The sequence below is a fragment of the Balaenoptera physalus genome, assembly GCF_965194825.1.
Source record: "Balaenoptera physalus genome assembly, chromosome: 3".
Taxonomy (NCBI): domain Eukaryota; kingdom Metazoa; phylum Chordata; class Mammalia; order Artiodactyla; family Balaenopteridae; genus Balaenoptera; species Balaenoptera physalus.
The window spans coordinates 64,270,604-64,288,846 of NC_138890.1; the positions used below are offsets into that span (position 1 = coordinate 64,270,604).

The 18,243-nt window shown below is 45.3% G+C and overlaps 1 protein-coding gene across 4 annotated transcripts in view; it reads right to left on the minus strand.

Annotated features, from left to right (window-relative positions):
- Positions 1-11,419: 11,419 nt before the first annotated feature.
- The window catches only part of SLC25A48 (solute carrier family 25 member 48), a 42,496-nt gene continuing 35,672 nt past the window's right edge, over positions 11,420-18,243 (minus strand). For all 4 annotated transcript variants that reach the window (XM_082454664.1, XM_082454665.1, XM_082454666.1 and 1 more), the window contains exons 7-8: positions 14,951-15,080; positions 11,420-11,791 (exon numbers count right to left, since the gene is read on the minus strand). In XM_082454664.1, coding sequence (XP_082310790.1) covers positions 11,776-11,791; positions 14,951-15,080 — 146 coding nt within the window. In that variant the 3' untranslated portion in view covers positions 11,420-11,775. The remainder of the gene's footprint in view (positions 11,792-14,950; positions 15,081-18,243) is intronic.

Genomic DNA, 18,243 nt, shown 5'->3' on the forward strand with positions numbered 1-18,243 from the left:
AGTCTGAAGTCAGGGAGTCTGATTCCTCCAGCTCCCTTTTTTCCCCTCAAGACTGCTTTGGCTATTCGGGGTCTTTTTTGTCTCCATACAAATTTTTTTTTAATTAATTAATTTATTTATTTTTGGCTGTGTTGGGTCTTTGTTTCTGTGCGAGGGCTTTCTCCAATTGCGGCAAGCGGAGGCCACTCTTCATCGCAGTGCATGGGCCTCTCACTATCATGGCCTCTCTTGTTGCAGAGCACAGGCTCCAGATGCACAGGCTCAGTGATTGTGGCTCACGGGCATAGTTGCTCTGCGGCATGTGGGATCTTCCCAGACCAGGGCTCGAACCCGTGTCCCCTGCATTAGCAGGCAGATTCTCAACCACTGCGCCACCAGGGAAGCCCCGCCATACAAATTTTAAGATTTTTTTGTTCTAGTTCCGTAAAAATGCCATTGGTAATTTGATAGGGATTGCATTGAATCTGTAGATTGCTTTGGGTAGTAGAGTCATTTTCACAATATTGATTCTTCCAATCTAGGAACATGGTATATCTCTCCATCTGTTGGTATCATCTTTAATTTCTTTTATCAGTGTCTTATAGCTTTCTGCATACAGGTCTTTTGTCTCCTTAGTAGGTTTATTCCTAGGTATTTTATTCTTTTTTTTGCAATGGTAAATGGGAGTGTTTCCTTAATTTCTCTTTCAGATTTTTCATCATTAGTGTATAGGAATGCAAGAGATTTCTGTGCATTAATTTTCTATCCTGCAACTTTGTGAAATTAATTGATTAGCTCTAGTAGTTTTCTGGTAGCATCTTTAGGATTCTCTATGTATAGTATCATGTCATCTGCAAACAGTGACAGTTTTACTTCTTTCTTCCAATTTGTATTCCTTTTATTTCTTTTTCTTCTCTGATTGCTGTGGCTAGGACTTCCAAAACTATGTTGAATAATAGTGGTGAGAGTGGACATCCTTGTCTCATTCCTGATCTTGAGGAAATGCTTTCAGTTTTTCACCATTGAGAATGATGTTGGCTGTGGGTTTGTCATATATGGCCTTTATTATGTTGAGGTAGGTTCCCTCTATGCCCACTTTCTGGAGAGTTTTTATCATAAATGGGTGTTGAATTTTGTCAAAAGCTTTTTCTGCATCTATTGAGATGATCATATGGTATTTTTTTCTTCAATTTGTTAATATGGTGTATCACATTGATTGATTTGCGTATATTGAAGAACCCTTGCATCCCTGGGATAAATCCCACTTGATTGTGGTGTATGATCCTTTTAATGTGTTGTTGGATTCTGTTTGCTAGTATTTTGTTGAGGATTTTTGCATTTATATTCATCAGTGATATTAGTCTGTAGTTTTCTTTTTTTGTAGTATCTTTGTCTGGTTTTGGTATCAGGGTGATGGTGGCCTCATAGAATGAGTTTGGGAGTGTTCCTTCCTCTGCAATTTTTTGGAAGAGTTTGAGAAGGATGGGTGTTAGCTCTTCTCTAAATGTTTGACAGAATTCACCTGTGAAGCCATCTGGTCCTGGACTTTTGTTTGTTGGAAGATTTTTAATCACAGTTTCAATTTCATTACTTGTGATTGGTCTGTTCATATTTTCTATTTCTTCCTGGTTCAGTCTGGGAAGGTTATACCTTTCTAAGAATTTGTCCATTTCTTCCAGGTTGTCCATTTTATTGGCATAGAGTTGCTTATAGTAGTCTCTTAGGATGTTTTGTATTTCTTCTGTGTCCGTTGTAACTTCTCCTTTTTCATTTCTGATTTTATTGATTTGAGTCCTCTCCCTCTTTTTCTTGATGAGTCTGGCTAATGGTTTATCAACTTTGTTTATCTTCTCAAAGAACCAGCTTTTAATTTTATTGATCTTTGCTATTGTTTTGTTTCTATTTCATTTATTTTTGCTCTGATCTTTATGATTTCTTTCCTTCTGCTAACTTTGGGTTTTGTTTGTTCTTCTTTCTCTAGTTCCTTTAGGTGTAAGGTTAGATTGTTTATTTGAGATTTTTCTTGTTTCTTGAGGTAGGCTTGTATAGCTATAAACTTCCCTCTTAGAACTCCTTTTGCTGCATCCCATAGGTTTTGGGTCGTTGTGTTTTCATTGTCATTTGTCTCTAGGTAATTTTTTATTTCCTCTTTGATTTCTTCAGTGATCTCTTAGTTATTTAGTAACGTATTGTTTAGCCTCCATGTGTTTGTGTTTTTTATGTTTTTTTTCCCTGTAATTCATTTCTAATCTCATAGCGTGTGGTCAGAAAAGATGCTTGATATGATTTCAGTTTTCTTAAATTTACTGAGGCTTGATTTGTGACCCAAGATGTGATCTATCCTGGAGAATGTTCCATGTGCACTTGAGAAGAAAATGTAATCTGCTGTTTTGGGATGGAATGTCCTATAAATATCAATTAAATCTATCTGGTCTATTGTGTCATTTAAAGCTTCTGTTTCCTTATTTATTTTCATTTTGGAAGATCTGTCCATTGGTGGGAGGTGTTAAAGTCCCCCACTATTATTGTGTAACTGTCTATTTCCTCTTTTACAGCTGTTAGCAGTTGCCTTATGTATTGAGGTGCTCCTATGTTGGGTGCATATATATTTATAATTGTTATATCTTCTTCTTGGATTGATCCCTTGATCATTATGTAGTGTCCTTCCTTGTCTCTTGTAACATTCTTTATTTTAAAGTCTATTTTATCTGATATGAGTATTGCTACTCCAGCTTTCTTTTGATTTCCATTTGCATGGAATATCTTTTTCCATCCCCTCACTTTCAGTCTGTATGTGTCCCTAGGTCTGAAGTCGGTCTCTTGCAGACAGCATATATATGGGTCTTGTGTTTGTATCCACTCAGCAAGCCTGTGTCTCTTGGTTGGAGCATTTCATCCATTCACGTTTAAGGTAATGATCTATTTGTATGTTCCTATGACCATTTTCTTAATTGTTTTGGGTTTGTTTTTGTAGGTCCTTTTCTTCTCTTGTGTTTCCCACTTAGAGAAGTTCCTTTAGCATTTGCTGTGGAGCTGGTTTGGTGGTGCTGAATTCTCTTAGCTTTTGCTTGTCTGTAAACGTTTTAATTTCTCTGTCGAATCTGAATGAGATCCTTGCTGGGTAGAGTAATCTTGATTGTAGGTTCTTCCCTTTCATCACTTTAAGTATATCATGTCACTCCCTTCTGGTTTGTAGAGTTTCTGCTGAGAAATCAGCTGTTAACCTTATGGGAGTTCCCTTGTATGTTATTTGTCATTTTTCCCTTGCTGCTTTTAATAATTTTTCTTTGTCTTTAATTTTTGCCAATTTGATTACTATGTGTCTCGGCGTGTTTCTCCTTGGGTTTATCCTGTATGGGACTCTCTGCGCTTCCTGGATTTGGATGGCTATTTCCTTTCCCATGTTAGGGAAGTTTTCGACTATAATCTCTTCAAATATTTTCTCAGGTCCTTTCTCTCTCTCTTCTCCTTCTGGGACCCCTATAATGAGAATGTTGTTGTGTTTAATGTTGTCCCAGAGGTCTCTTAGGCTGTCTTCATTTCTTTTCATTCTTTTTTCTTTATTCTGTTCCACAGCAGTGAATTCCACCATTCTGTCTTCCAGGTCACTTATCTGTTCTTCTGCCTCAGTTATTCTGCTATTGATTCCTTCTAGTGTAGTTTTCATTTCAGTTATTGTATTGTTCATCTCTGTTTGTTTGTTAATTCTTCTAGGTCTTTGTTAAACATTTCTTGCATCTTCTGGATCTTTGCCTCCATTCTTTTTTCAAGGTCCTGGATCATCTTCACTATCATTATTCTGAATTCTTTTTCTGGAAGGTTGCCTATCTCCACTTCATTTAGTTGTTTTTCTGGGGTTTTATCTTGTTCCTTCATCTGGTACATAGCCCTCTGCCTTTTCATCTTGTCTCTCTTTCTGTGAATGTGGTTTTTGTTCCACAGGCTGCAGGATTGCAGTTCTTCTTGCTTCTGCTGTCTTCCCTGCCTTTGCCCAGTTTTAAATTGAGTTATTTGTCTTTTTATAGTTGAGTTGTAAGAGTTCTTTGTACTTCTGGATGAAAGTCCCTTATTTGATATAAGATTTGCAAATATTTTCTCCCATTTTGTGGGTTGTCTTTTTCCTTTTCTTCATGCTATGGGTAGCACAAAAGTTTTAAGTTATCATCCAATTTGTCTATTTTCTATTTTGTCACTTACACTTTTGGTATTCTAAGAAATCTTTACCTAAACCAAGGTCACAAAGATTTATTTTTATGTTTTCTTCTATGAGTTTCATAGTTTTACCTCTTACATCTAGGTCTATGATCCGTCTTGGGTTAATTTTCATATATGGTGTGAGATAAGGTTCCAACTTCACTCTTCTGGCATGTGGATACTCAGTTGTCCCAACGCCATTTGTTGAAAAGACTATTCTTTCTCCATTGAATTATCTTGGCACCCACATCAAAAACCAATTGACCATGAATATGAGGGTTTATTTCTGGACTCTCAATTTTATCCTGTTGCTCTACGAGTCTATCCTTATGCCAGCACCGCGCTGTCTTGATCACTGTAACCTTGTCATAGGCAAGAATGAGTCCTCCAACTTGACTCTTACATATCAAAATTGTTTTGGCTACTCTGGGTCCTTTGCATTTCCATATGAGTTTTAAGATTAGCGTTTTGGTTTTTTTTTTTTTTTTTTAAAGTTATCTGGGATTTTGAGAGAGATTGCATTAAATCTGTATGTCAATTTGGGAAGTACTGCTATCTTAACAATATTTAGTCTTCTGATCCATGACATAGAGTATCTTTCTATTTATTTAGATCTTTTAAAATTTCTTTCAGTAAGGTTTTGTAGTTTTTAGTATAAAAATCCTGTACTTCTTTTATTAAAATGTGCCTAAATATTTCATTATTCAAATACAATTGTAAACAGAATTGTTTTCTTAATTTCATTTCTGGTATGTTCATTGCTAAGATATAGAAATACAATTGATTTTTGTAGGTTGATCTTATATCCTGAAACCTTGCTGAACTTGTTTATTCATTCTAATAGGTTTTAGTGGATTCCTTAGGATTTTCTATATACCAGATCATATCATCTGTAAATAGAAGTAGCTTAGTTCTCCTTTCCAATGTGGATGCCTTATATTTCTTTTTCTTGCCTAATTACCCTGGCTACAACATCCAGTGCAATGTTGGATAGAAGTGGCCAGAGTCTTGTTCCTGATCTTAGTAGGAAAGCACCTATCCTTTCACTATAAGTTTGATGTTGGCTGTGGACTTTTTGTAGATGCCCTGTATCAGGTTGAGGAAGCTCTCTTCTGTTCTCACTTCACTGAGTGTTTTTATCATGAACAAGTATTGGAGTTTGTCAAATGCTTTTTCTGCATCGACTGAAGTGACTGTCCTTTACTTATTAATATAGATGTTAATTCTTGGCTTTTGAATTTCCAAACGTAGAGCTCCTAGCTCTAGGGGGAGGAAGTAATAGCCTATGGATTGTGGAAGAGAAGTTAGAGAAGATGATAGCAGACACTGGTGAGTGCCTCTCCCCCAGCTGAGCTTGGAGTGGTGGTGGCAGAACTCCAGGGAGGCTTGAGGACCTGAGAAGGGAGGGCTCCTGAGCCACATGTCCTGTGTGCCCCGGGAGATGACAATCGGAAAAGAAATTGTCTCCTGCCACCCATTACATGGTGTGGCATAGGGAGCCCCAGGAAGGTGGGCCTGATGCATGCCCTTGAGTATTTCCAGTGTGGAAGGCAAGGCTTTTCCCATAGGACAGAGAGGGGCATGGATGTGTCATGGAGCACAGTAAGGCCAGAGGGGCCTCGGGGTTGGCAGATATGGCAGGCAGGGACCATGTGGCCAGGACCAGATGGGAATGAAGATGCTTCCACAGAAGCCACCATGGAGGGAAGGCCATGCTCCAGGACTAGACAGGAAGAATGCTAGCATAGGATGGAGCATCTCCCAAGAGCAAGAAGCCTCTCCCTATACCCCAAACCCTGAGAATCTAAAGTCACCCCAGGAGAGGGAGAAGAAGGAGAAAATCCTGAACTGGCTGTATTTAACTTGGAATTTCTGAGTTTTACATCTGAAATGGCAAAATTACTTTTTCTGCCACCAGGTAGAATGGAAGCTTGAAAAAAACTAAATTAAAAAAAAAAAAGCAAGCTTCTTTTATTTTTTGTACACCTGAGGATGTGGCTGAGTCAATCAACAAACACCAGTAAAGCACGCAAGGAGTGCCAAGTGCTGGGTTCGACACAGTGGTGTCTTCATAATCTACAGGTGTGGAGGGGAGCGACAGCCTGCACAAGGCAGTTAGGGGTGGGTCCTGTGACTGGTGAGGGTGACTGGGCCCAGAGCATGCTGGCCTCTCCCCACTCTCCACCAGCAGCCGGAAAAAGCAGACATTCTCTGGATGGTTTTTCCGGCTCCCAGGTGCTCACGGGCTGGACTCCTCTGCTTGACCAAATGTTTCCTGGAAACTTCATTGATATCAGCCTGTCAGAGAGAGGCACTGGGAGTCAGAACCCTGGAGGACTTGAATCAATGACTCGACAGATATCCTGGGCATCAGAAAGGTCACATTAGCATCTGCATCCACCCCACCCCAAGCACGCATATTGGAGGTCTACTTGGGGGTCCAGAGACCTAGGAGCCGAGCATCTGTAGAAGTCAGAGTTTTAGAGGCAGAGACAAGGCTCAGGGACCACCGACGCAGCCACTCTGTCATCCCATGAAAAATGCCAACAACCCAGACTCAGAGAGAGGAAGACAGCCTGAAACCGAAACAGGAAAAATCACAGAGTACCCAACCTCCACCACGTTCCTCTGACCCCTATGTTTAGCACTTCACAGTTTAGAAAACCACTTTAGCAATAGAGTCTTACTGAATCCCTGGAAGATAGGTAAGGGAGGTCCACCCAGTGTGGCCATTTTACAGATGAAGAAACTGAGGTCCAGGAGGGCCAAATCTTGCCAAGTTCATGCAGGTAGCAGATTACAGACCTGGAGCTGGAACCCAAGGTAACGTCTCCCTGGTCTGAAGTTAGTTCCACCACAGAGAAGTAAAAGAACAATGACAACAACGGAGATGATGAGATCCCAAAAAACAGGAAGAGAAGTGTCATGGGGCCCAGATGCTCTAACCACTGAAACCAATGTCACGAGGTACCAGAAGCCCTGACCTGCGGTGCATTTAGTTGACCTCTGCTGCCACCTAGTGGCGATTCTACAGTTCATCAGCCGAGAGCACTTTTGGGTGACCGATTTTGTTTTGTAGAGCAGGAGTTCTCAAAGGGAGACCCGTGCTCAAAACTATTTTCATATGACACCAAGGTATTATCTGCCCTTTTTACTCTCATATTATCACAAGTGTACAATGGAGTTTTCAGAAAACTACATGGCAAGGGATATCGCAACCGACCGAAAGCAGAAGCAAATATGGGAATCCAACTGTCCTCTGTTTAAGCCAGAAACTAGGAGCTTTGCAAAACGGTAAAACAGTGCAACTTTTCTCATTATTTATTTTTGTTTGGAAAGGATAACTGTTTTCATTAAAATATGTGTGCTAAAATGTAATGGGCTTATTATACTTTAAACAAATACTTTAAAAATTCTCAGTTTTTACAGATGGCCAAAAGATGTTCAACATCACTAATTATCAGAGAAATGCAAATCAAAACTACAATGAGGTATCACCTCACACCAGTCATAATGGCCATCTTCAAAAGTCTACAAACAATAAATGCTGGAGAGGGTGTGGAGAAAAGGGGACCCTCCTGTATTGTTGGTGGGAATGTAAATTGGTACAACCACTATGGAGAACAGCATGGAGGTTCCTTAAAAAACTAAAAATAGAACTACCATATGACCCAGCAATCCCACTACTGGGCATATATCTGGGAAAAAAACATGGTTCAAAAGGATACATGCACCCCAACTGCAGTGCTGTTTACGGTAGCCAAGACATGGAAGCAATCTAAATGTCCATTGACAGAGGAGTGGATAAAGAAGATGTGGTGCATACATACACTGGAATATTACTCAGCCACAAAAAAGAACGAAATAATGCCATCTGCAGTAACATGGATGGACCTAGAGCTTGTAATACTGAGTGAAGTACTGATAAGTCAGACAGAGAAAGACAAATATCATATGATATCACTTATATGTGGAATCTAAAAAATTAGTACAAATGAACTTATTTACAAAAGAGAAATAGAGTTACAGATGTAGAAAACAAACTTATGGTTACCGGGGGGAAGGGGGAGAGGAATAAATTGGGAGATAGGGATTGACATATACACACTACTATATATAAAATTGGTAACTAATAAGGACCTACTGTATAGCACAGGGAACTCAATACTCTGTAATGACCTATATGGAAAAAGAATCTAAAAGAGTGGATATGTGTATTCATATAACTGATTCACTTTGCTGTACACCTGAAACTAACACAACATTGTAAAAATTCTGTTTTAATTTCTGTAAATGTTATAACCTACATAAACAAAAATTCCTTGCGGCCCTCCGTAATTTTACAGAGTGAAAGGACTGCTGTGGAGAACCTCTGCTGTAGAATAATGGTTATTGGTATTCTTTTCGCCGTCCCCAGGAAGGCAAAAGGGAAATCTGAAGTTCTTCAAGACCAGGATACAGGCACCAAACCTGGTGCTTAGCGTGAAATTCTGTTCTGTCTTCAGCCTCTCTGAAAAATGGAATTCTGGGACTTCCCTGGCAGTCCAGTGGTTAAGACTCTGCGGTCCCAATGCAGGGGGCACGGGTTTGATCCCTGGTCGGGGAACTAAGATCCCACATGCCGCAAGGCTCAGCCGAAAAAAAATGGAATTCCATTTGTAAACATATCCCTGATGATGACACAGATCAGCCTGTACTAAGCGTCCCGAGGGCAGGATCCCTGCCATGGTCACCCAGCATGCCTAGCACAAGCACCTGGTACACAGTCAGATTCAACACACATCTTTTGGGTTGAGTGTACGATGTGTGGACTAAGGAAAACCCCCAAACTGTTGGTCCCAATTATTCCACAAGATTATCTCCTCCAGGAGAATCTAACAGGAAGTGGGGCCATTGCTGGTTGACCCCTCCCAGTACTGGCTACACATGAGGTTTGTCTGGGTTGGGGTCAAGTGACTTCATTAAGATTGAGGCCCATCCTTTTGCTGTCCAGGTGTTCCTGTGTGTGTGTGCGTGTGTGTGTGTGTGTGTGTGTGTGCAGAAAGTGTGCTGCAGGCTGTGTATAACTGGCACTGGGGTGGGCAGGGCAGGCAGAGGAAGGGCTGTTACTTAGAGCCTGAAGTTGGCCTGTGCAGCTGAGCCAGCGGGAGCCTGAGAAATAAGTGCCCAGCATGGAACCCAGCTCTGCAAATAGATGTGCCTTTATTTTTAAAAATTATAAAATCAATATATGCTCACTGTAAAAGACTGAAACACTCTAGTGGTGCACAGAGAAATCACCATTATCATCAAAGTAGAAATTGAAAGCCTTCCCCCAATTCCATATTCCCAAAATAACCACTATTAAGTTTGGTGTGTATCCTTCTAGATTCTTTTCAATATCTATATAATTATGCATAATTAGAATATATTTATATAACATATATATATATTTTTTAATTAATTTATTTTTATTTTTGGCTGTGTTGTGTTGCTGTGTGCGGGCTTTCTTTAGTTGCGGCGAGAGGGGGCTACTCTTTGTTGCAGTGTGTGGGCTTCACGGTGCCTTCTCGTTGCAGAGCATGGGCTCTAGGCACACGGGCTTCAGTAGTTGTGGCTCACGGGCTCAGTAGTTGTGGCATGCAGGCTCAGTAGTTGTGGCGCACAGGCTTAGTTGCTCCGCGGCATGTGGGGTCTTCCTGGGCCAGGGCTCGAACCCGTCTCCCCTGCATTGGCAGGCGGATTCTTAACCACTGCGCCACCAGGGAAGCCCCAACATACATATTTTTAAAGGAGTAACATCACACATTTTACCCTTCCACTTCATTTTTGCACTTAATATACGGCCAGCATCATATTTCCATGTTAACTTACCTCCTTCAATCATGCAGAGGAGCCAAGATGATCAGAAGAACCTGGGACAGGTTCTGACACCTGAAGAAGGTTGTTGCGGATCTCAGCTCATCAGGAGCATCCAGCAGAAGACGCCACCTGGCCTCGTGAATACAACACTCTTCTGAACAAACTGGCAACCAGCAGCAGCGCCAGGAAATGGTCTAGCTGAGGAGGACTTAAGACACATGTTCTGGGTTGTGTTATACAAAACACCTCAGGTTCCCCCGGGAATGAACCAGATGCCAGTCAGCCTCTCTTCACCAGCATCCATAGTGCCTGCCGGGCCCAGCGATGCATGCAGACCCGTCTCTCATGTAAACACAACCGTCTCTAATACGCCAGAATGGAAGTACCACGGGGGCCCTTCATGGCTGTCCCCAGCATCAAGGACAGCGTCTGCATGTAGTCAATGCTCAAAAATGTTTGATGACTGAAGGAAGGAGCGAACATCCTGCTGCTGGCGGGATGAAGAGTTTAGACCGCAGCCTATAGAGCTGCCCGGGGACCCCACAGTGCCAGGGGTAGTAAAGGAGAAAAATCAAGGAGACCATACTGAGGGTTTTATTTCAAGCAGGGAACCCTTTGCTACAGTAACAGCATAAGTTGAGGAGACCGAACACTTTCAACTTGGTGCCAGAGCCATGCTTTGTGCTGGTGCTGGGTCTGTTGGGGGAGGGGATTTTCAGAGACATTCTCCAAATCACTCAAGGGGGATGGGAGGCAGTGGAAAAATCAAGGAAGACCCTTTCAAGGGGGAAAAAAGGGGTGGTGGTGGGGAATCTAAGGATATTTTCCCCACCAGGATCTAAGCCAGGAATAGATGCATCACGCTGGCTGGTGGCGGCTTCCCAGGGCAGTGTTGAGAAGGATTCGGGAGCGGCGTTCAGCTCACGAGGAAGGGGCTGTATGACTGATTAGGGACGCTCTTGGGGGCGGGGAAGTGGCAGTGACATCATGGACACATAACAGCAAAAGAGCAGTGGCCTCCCCACGTGGTCCCAGGGAGAAGTAAAATTTAGGTTAATGACATCATAATGGAAATCAGACTGTGGACAAAGAGTTCATTTTGTTCTGTTTTGTCCTCCATGTGAAAATAAGGCCCAGAGAACGCCCACCCGACCTGCGCTCAATGCTGCCATCCCGGAGATGCTGCAGCCGCGCATGCCACTGTCCGGGGAAGAGAAACCTGCTACAAGGCTTCCCCGCCGCCCTGCCCACCTGAGGCAGCTGGGGAAAAAGGAGCGAGCTTGCCATCTGAGTTCCTCTCCTCACCTGTGTCGAGAGGGCTCCTCTCTGGGCCGGTGACATCCACAGGGGTCTAAGCAGAGGGAAGAATGAGGGTGGCCAGTCTCTTGGAAGCCAGGCGGAAGCATCTGATACAGAAATGTTTTTATTTGGGAACTCAGAGACAACTCCAGCTCCTCTGTGAATTCCCAGCGAGTTTACAGCAGTCTTGGGGGCAGGGTCTATTTGACCCTGCTTGATATCAGGTGTCAGTAAGGATCTCAAATAGATGGTCATGAATCAAAGGTCCTTCCAAGGCAGCAGCTCAGCGGCCCCAGCCCAGAGGTGAGGAAGAGTGCTTGCAACTGGGAAAGCAGGGATTCCGGAGGTGAGACCGGGTGGCTGAGGGTCGGCGGGGAGGCATTCTTTCTCTTCAGTAAATTCGCTACCACAGGTTCTAGAGACGCCGCCATCAGCATCAGCTGTAGCAGAATGAGGCCCTGGTCAGGTGATGCTGGCTCTGGAAAGAAAGAGGAAAGCTAAGACTTTCATCTAACTGGGGTTATCAGTCAGCGAGATCCAGGAGTCAATCCATCTGAAAACTGGTTTTGTGAAGCAACACTGGGCAAAGCATCGCCATGAGAACAGACTGGGGAAAGGCTATGAGGTTGTCCGGGGTTATTTGTAAAAGTTCGATAAAAGATATTGTAGGAAAACATGTATCTTCCTGCCTTGAAAATGAATTTTCCTGAAGTTGAAAAGTGGGCCAATGAAGTCTGAATGTCACAGCAGAGGGCGAACCAGCATCATTCCAGGAAAGTTCTGGGGGCAGGGGATGCTGGCGGGCCGGTAGGGATGGTGCAGTTGGATTCACAGGCCTCGGACCTGTGAATTCAGGTCAGTGCTTGGATTCACAAGTGCTGACCGCTGAGCAGTGGTTGGGACCCCACTTCTACCACCGAAGGTCATCTTCCTTGTACAGTCTGATCCTGGTTTCTCCATGTGAACAGACAAAACTAACCACATCACAAAACCACCACCTTGTGCGGTATTTACTGGGTTTCAAATGATCCTTGGGTCACTCATATGTGTGATCTGGGAGCGAGATAACTGAGTGGATGAGTGAGAGGGAAGTGCTCTTCCTTCCCAGGACTTCGTGGGGGCGGGGGGAGAGCTCTGTATCTGGTGGTTGGAAGGGGGCTGGAGCTGCTTGGGGCTGGACTCTATTCCCTGCAGGCACCTGGAAACAATTCCACGCCGTTCCCACCACCTGTGCCCAGGAATCGAGATAGACAGCATCCCACCACTTTTTAGGCTCCCTAATTCTCTAACTACCTCATCCCACTCTGTCCTCAGTCTAGGTTACGAGGCAGGCACTGGCTGCCTTGTCTTCAAAAAGTGGGTTTTACTGCTGCCTGGGGCATGACCTGCCCGAGATTTCAGCGCTACTTGATAAATTCAGATCCAGGACTCATTAAAGGGCTTTGGTGTTCTTGGATTAGAGCGGGAAGTTGAACTCCTTGGGTGAGGCTTGTTCAAGATGAGGCTCCAGAAGAGTCACTGGGAATGCCCTCCTCCACCTGAGAGGCACCAGCCCCCTCGCCACCCCAGCAGAGAAAAGGCACACAGACATCTGTGCCCCTTGTCCTATCAGAGCACTTTCAGAAGGAAAAGCTTCCAGTTGGGGCACTGCTCTGAAAGGCCAAATCCAGGACAATCAGGATTGGGCTTGCTAGAAACTCCTTCTTTCCTCCTAAAGTAGCCAATCACCAGGGTGGCCACAAGTGGCAGGGTGCCATGGCTCAGGCAAGCGTCCAGCGACTCTGGGATCTGTGAAGCCTCGGCATTAAAACCGCTTTGCAGCTGAAGATTTAATGACATGGAAAAATGGTCCTGAACTAGTAAATGGGAGGAGTGAGTTATAAAATACTGAGTAAAGTTGGATCCCATTTGGGGGATAAAAAAGTTGGAAGAATATGAACAAGATCATGAGATTACAGGTATTTTTATTTTGTTCTTTTTGTTTATTTGTATTTTCTATTTTTTCCTACAATAAAAATTGATTTTATGATAGAAATTTTTTAAAAGTCACTTTCATCTGTTAAAAGGGGGATGTGGCCAGTATCTGAGCACAGCTTTAAGAACCAGACGTCTCTTCCCTGTCCTGGACATAACCCAAGTTCAGTGACTCTTTACGCAGGATATTTAATTATGCAAAATGTGTTGCTGCCCTTTTCCTTTTGTAAGAGAGGGCAAAACGCCAGAAAGCTGTGGATACAGGTGCTTTAGTGAAAAGCTAAAGCATGTGATTTAAAGCCAGCGTCCAGGGCTGGGCCTGGGCTCACTCTCACGAGCCTGATCCATCCTGCCCTTCCCTTGGCTCTAGGGTCTGGCCCCATCCACGCATCCTAGCCAGACTCTGATGCCCCAGGGCAGTCAACAGGGAGGTTGGTTAGACCTTCCTGATGAAGACAATGCTTTTTGAGAGAATTTGCAGTCACCACGACTGAAGCAAAATGGTCTCTTGTTTTCTAGAAAATTCAGTGACTCATCCCACTTTTTCTTCTGAGCTCTGCGAACAACTAGTTTGGGGCTAGAGAAGGAGAAACAAGGGAGGAAAAGAAGGGGAGGAATTGAAGGGATATTGGAAGTTGATCATCCATCTACTCAACGGTGTTTCTGAGTGGCCATTTGTGTGCCAGGCTTCGTGAGAAGCACTAGTGATACAGAGGTGAAAACATAGTTACAGCTCTCCTGGAACCTTCGTGCTGGTTGGGGAGTGAGGAAAGTTGGCAGGCAGTTATAATGCATGGGCATGTGGTAGGGACAGAGCAGAGCCTAAAGCAGGCACACATCCTCCTGGCTGAGACATCAGGGCAGGCTTCCTGGAGGAGGAGACCTCTACACCAAGGCCTGGACAACAAAGAGGAGTTGGTGAGGCCAAAAACAAGAGGAAGGCCTGAGAAGAGGGTGTCAGGCAAGGGCGGCATGCACAAAGACCCTGAGGCGAGAGTGAGAATGGTATGTCTAAGATGCTGGTGAGAACGAGGTTGTTAAGGACTGACACTTAACCTAGAGGGCAATGGGAAGCCATTGAGGACACTGGGGCAAGGGAGTCACTTGTTCAGATTTCTGTTTTTAGATCCCTTTGGCTGTAGTGACCTTTCTACAATGAGAACAGGAAAAGGAGAGGGTGAGGGAGGCAGGGATGGTATAGCAGAGGCTGTCCTCTAGACTCTGGGAGCCTGTCCTCAGACCTAGACTGAGTTCAGTAGGGAGGTGGGGAGATGGTGCCTGTGTAACAGGCGGTGGGCACCCTGGTTCAAGTCCTCAGTCTTGAGCCTGGGTTATTTAAATTGTACAGTGAAGCTAAACTCGCATCTCTCTAAGGGCTGTTGAGGCTACTGAATGGGAAACAGATAGGTGAGCTCACTATAAACAGGTAAGTTCTGTGCCGACCTCAGTTACTGAGCGTCCAGTTCACCACCAGCCACAGGTGGGCATTTCAGAAGGGCTTTTTGATGACAAGAAGGGTGGCAATTCTAGCCCAGAATTAACACAGATTAAACAGGAAACAAATGACAGAGGGATATTTCAGAAGGCCACACCATTTTCGCCTCAAAGAAGAAAGTTTTAAGCTCCAGGAGGGCACAAGTGGCTGGGAAGGAGGGGCACTGACCTTGCGCTCAGGGGCTGGTCGCCACGTGGTCCCCGCGGATCGCCTGCAGCGAGAGCTCGTACCCAAGGAACATGGCCGCGCTCATGGGGAAGCCCCGCACGGCATTGACCGTGATGCCTCTGAAAAACACCTTTGGCAGGAGGCGGCGTTATCACAGGGCACTGACCTGCACCTTCCGCAGGGCTGCCACCGAGGGCAGAGCCAGGGCCGGCGCTGCTGCCCACCCACGCAGCCCCCTGTCCCAGGCTGGACCCTACAGAGCCCAAAGGACCGGGAAGGTGGAGACCCTCCCCCGCCAGCACACACACACCCCAGCCACGCCCCCACCCTCAGCCACGTCACTTCTGAAGGCGCGTTCCTTCGCAGGCCCGGTACGCATGCGCTACATACTATGCGCCAACAGGTGAGTCCCGCGAACACCACATACACTCGTTTAATTGTGGCGCTCTCTCGTGAGCATGCGCACACATGCTCGGTTCTCGGGACTCTGCAAGTCAGAGCTCCACACGCTTTGCAGGGGTAGAGCACCCGGCCGTGACCAACAACTGTGACAGGTGCTTCACAGGACGTCCCCAAAGGGGCAGGGTAGGGGGAACTCAGGCCCTGCTCAAGATGATGTACCTGGAGTCCAGGTACAGTTTGCCAGTTAGTAGCTGTGTTACTTGGGAAAATAGCAAAGTCTCTAGAAGTCAATTTTCCCAACTGTCAAATGGGGGTAATAATACTATTGACCTCCTACAGTTTTTGAGGGAATAGATGAGACGTTGCTTTTAAAGGCATTTTCACAGTGCCTGTCAGGCAGTAAAGCACTCCTTAACTGTTGACAGTCACACCACCATCCTTATCATCAGTAGTCACCACTTCATACAGAGTAGCACTCCACTTTGGTCATTAGTATGAGTGCTGAGGAGTATTAGTACCAGTGGCCTAAACCCGGCCTTTAATACAAGAAGACTGTATTTGTCTTCACCCCTAGGGAATATGGTAAGATGCTTGCCTTCCACCCTGAATCTTCCTGCCTGGTGCTGGGTAGACACTGATCTCTGTGACGTGGTTCCAGCCCTTGGGAAGTTTATAAGCTACTAGGGAAGATAAGCCCCATTCAGGAGTAACTATAGTATAACCTAGAACATGATGAGAATAAATAAAGGCCTTGGTGAGGGGTGGGATGGGGAGGAGCTGTCATTAAATGTCTTCTCTGGGAAGAGATCACATGTCTGAAGGTAAATCACTACCCAAGTGTGAATGACCTGAGAACTGTCAGGTATAAGATGTAAACTTGTTTATTGATGCCTGTATAATTTACTGTTTATGGACTAGACCTGGTACTATAATTTTCAGAAGGTAGAAATCCCTTGCATGTCCCCAGTTTTCTTAGTTGTTGGACACTGTGATGTCAGGGTAGGTGCAGGCCACTGTCATGGGCCAGGACATCAGGTGACAGACATCCCTTCAGGAGAGGCACCTGCACCATGGCACTCGTGGCAGCCTGGGACATGCAGCTTTGTCAGGAAGGAGAGAGAAGGGCCTCAGTGTACCTTGGTGGGTGAGGGAGCCTTGGCCCCAGGGAAGGGAGCTTAAGATCCCCAGAGGTGAGCAAGTGGCCCAGCCAAACCCTGGAGCAATTCAGGTAGCGGGCAAGAGGGCTCCTTGTAACATTAGTACTCCTCTCTAATGTCTAACCTTTCTGGAATTCCACAGGCTCAGCCAGGGTGACTGAATAGCAGCAAGGAACTGGGTCAGGCTCTGAGAGGAAAATTCCATGCCCGGTGCACACAGAGGCTCCCGTGTGCACCGGGGTTTGGCTCTGCAAGGCGAGGCAAGCCAGGCAGGACGCATCTTGGAATGTGATCCTCCTCTCCCACGGCACTGGGCCGTGTAGGAGCCGTGGGCCACTTCAGGCAGCCAGAGGTGACTTCCCCCTAGCTATGGCCTGCTCTGCTGTGAGGCCCAAAGATGGCAAAAAGAGTGCAGAGCTACTGGCTGTCACCTTGGCTTTTGGAACACAAAAACAGTAGACAGAGTCTTTCCTCATGAATCCTCAATGGCTCCCCACTTCCCAAGGTCAAGTCCATACCCTTCCCTGGCCTGCCAGGACCCACATGCTCTCTCCTTGCACTTCTCTGAGCTGCCTCTTACACTTGACATTGTGGGCAGTATATTGGCCTGCCATTCATTCCTCCTAACAGGCCAGCTCTCTCTCACCACTGAGCCTCTTCTGGTCCCCTCTGCTGGAATCCTCCCCAGACTCGGCTATACCCTCTGGTAGCCCTGCCATGGCCACCCCAAGTAGGATTATGGCCCGCTGTCTTCTGTGCCCTCAGTATCTCTGCCATCACAGCACTTCTCACACCATCCTGCAATCACCTATGACTTGTCTATCCCTTCATTAATAGTTCCAGTCAGAGTAGTGACAGCAGGGCTGTGTGTGCGGCTCACATCTGAATCCCTAGCATCTGCACGGTGCTTGGCCTAGAGGATCCTCTATAAATCTTATTAAATGAATCAATGGATGGATGGACAGGCAGATGAATGAATGAGTGAATGAATGAATGAATGCATGAACGAACAAACTCCTTGCTGTGAAAAAAGAATGGTCTCTGGGCTGAAAGCATCCTGGTGGTGGTTGTGGTAGTGGGGGATTCCTGGAGTGGAGGGAGGCCTTCAGATCCCCCAAGTGGCAGAACCAAAGAGTAACCAACACTGATGCCTACTTACAAATGGTCCCCTCTATCTCTCCTTAGAGTCATCCAGTCTTATCCCACTGTCACAAACCCCCTCACAACAGTCACCTCTGTGGAGCTAGAGGACATCAAGTCACTCCTCCAGCCTCCTTATTGCAGATGACAGCTCTCCAAGTGTGAGCCATGGCCCATGTGGTTTAGGACGATCCTCGCAGCAGGCAGAGAATGGATCCAAAACTACCCCACCTTTCTTCCGTTCTGACTTGGGAATGCCCCAGAAGTCCATGGACTTACTAATTCCCCTACCATAAAGACTGCTTTACTTGTAATCACTGAGTTACAAGGGGCTACTAAAATTGGGTACCATTGCCGTTATTTGACTCCTTTCCAATTCTTTACTATCACTGAGTTCTTCTTCCATAGGGAAGTGAGAATAGGTTGCAGCCTCAGTGAGCTGCAGTAAAACTGTTTGGGAATGGGTACTCCACAAAGCCAGCACTCAAGCTCACTAGGATTGGAGCCATCCCTCAGCCTTGGGAAAAGGTGCTCCACCTGCCGCTGCTGGGGATCTGACTGTGAGACCACCCAACTTTCCAGGGCTGTATAAGA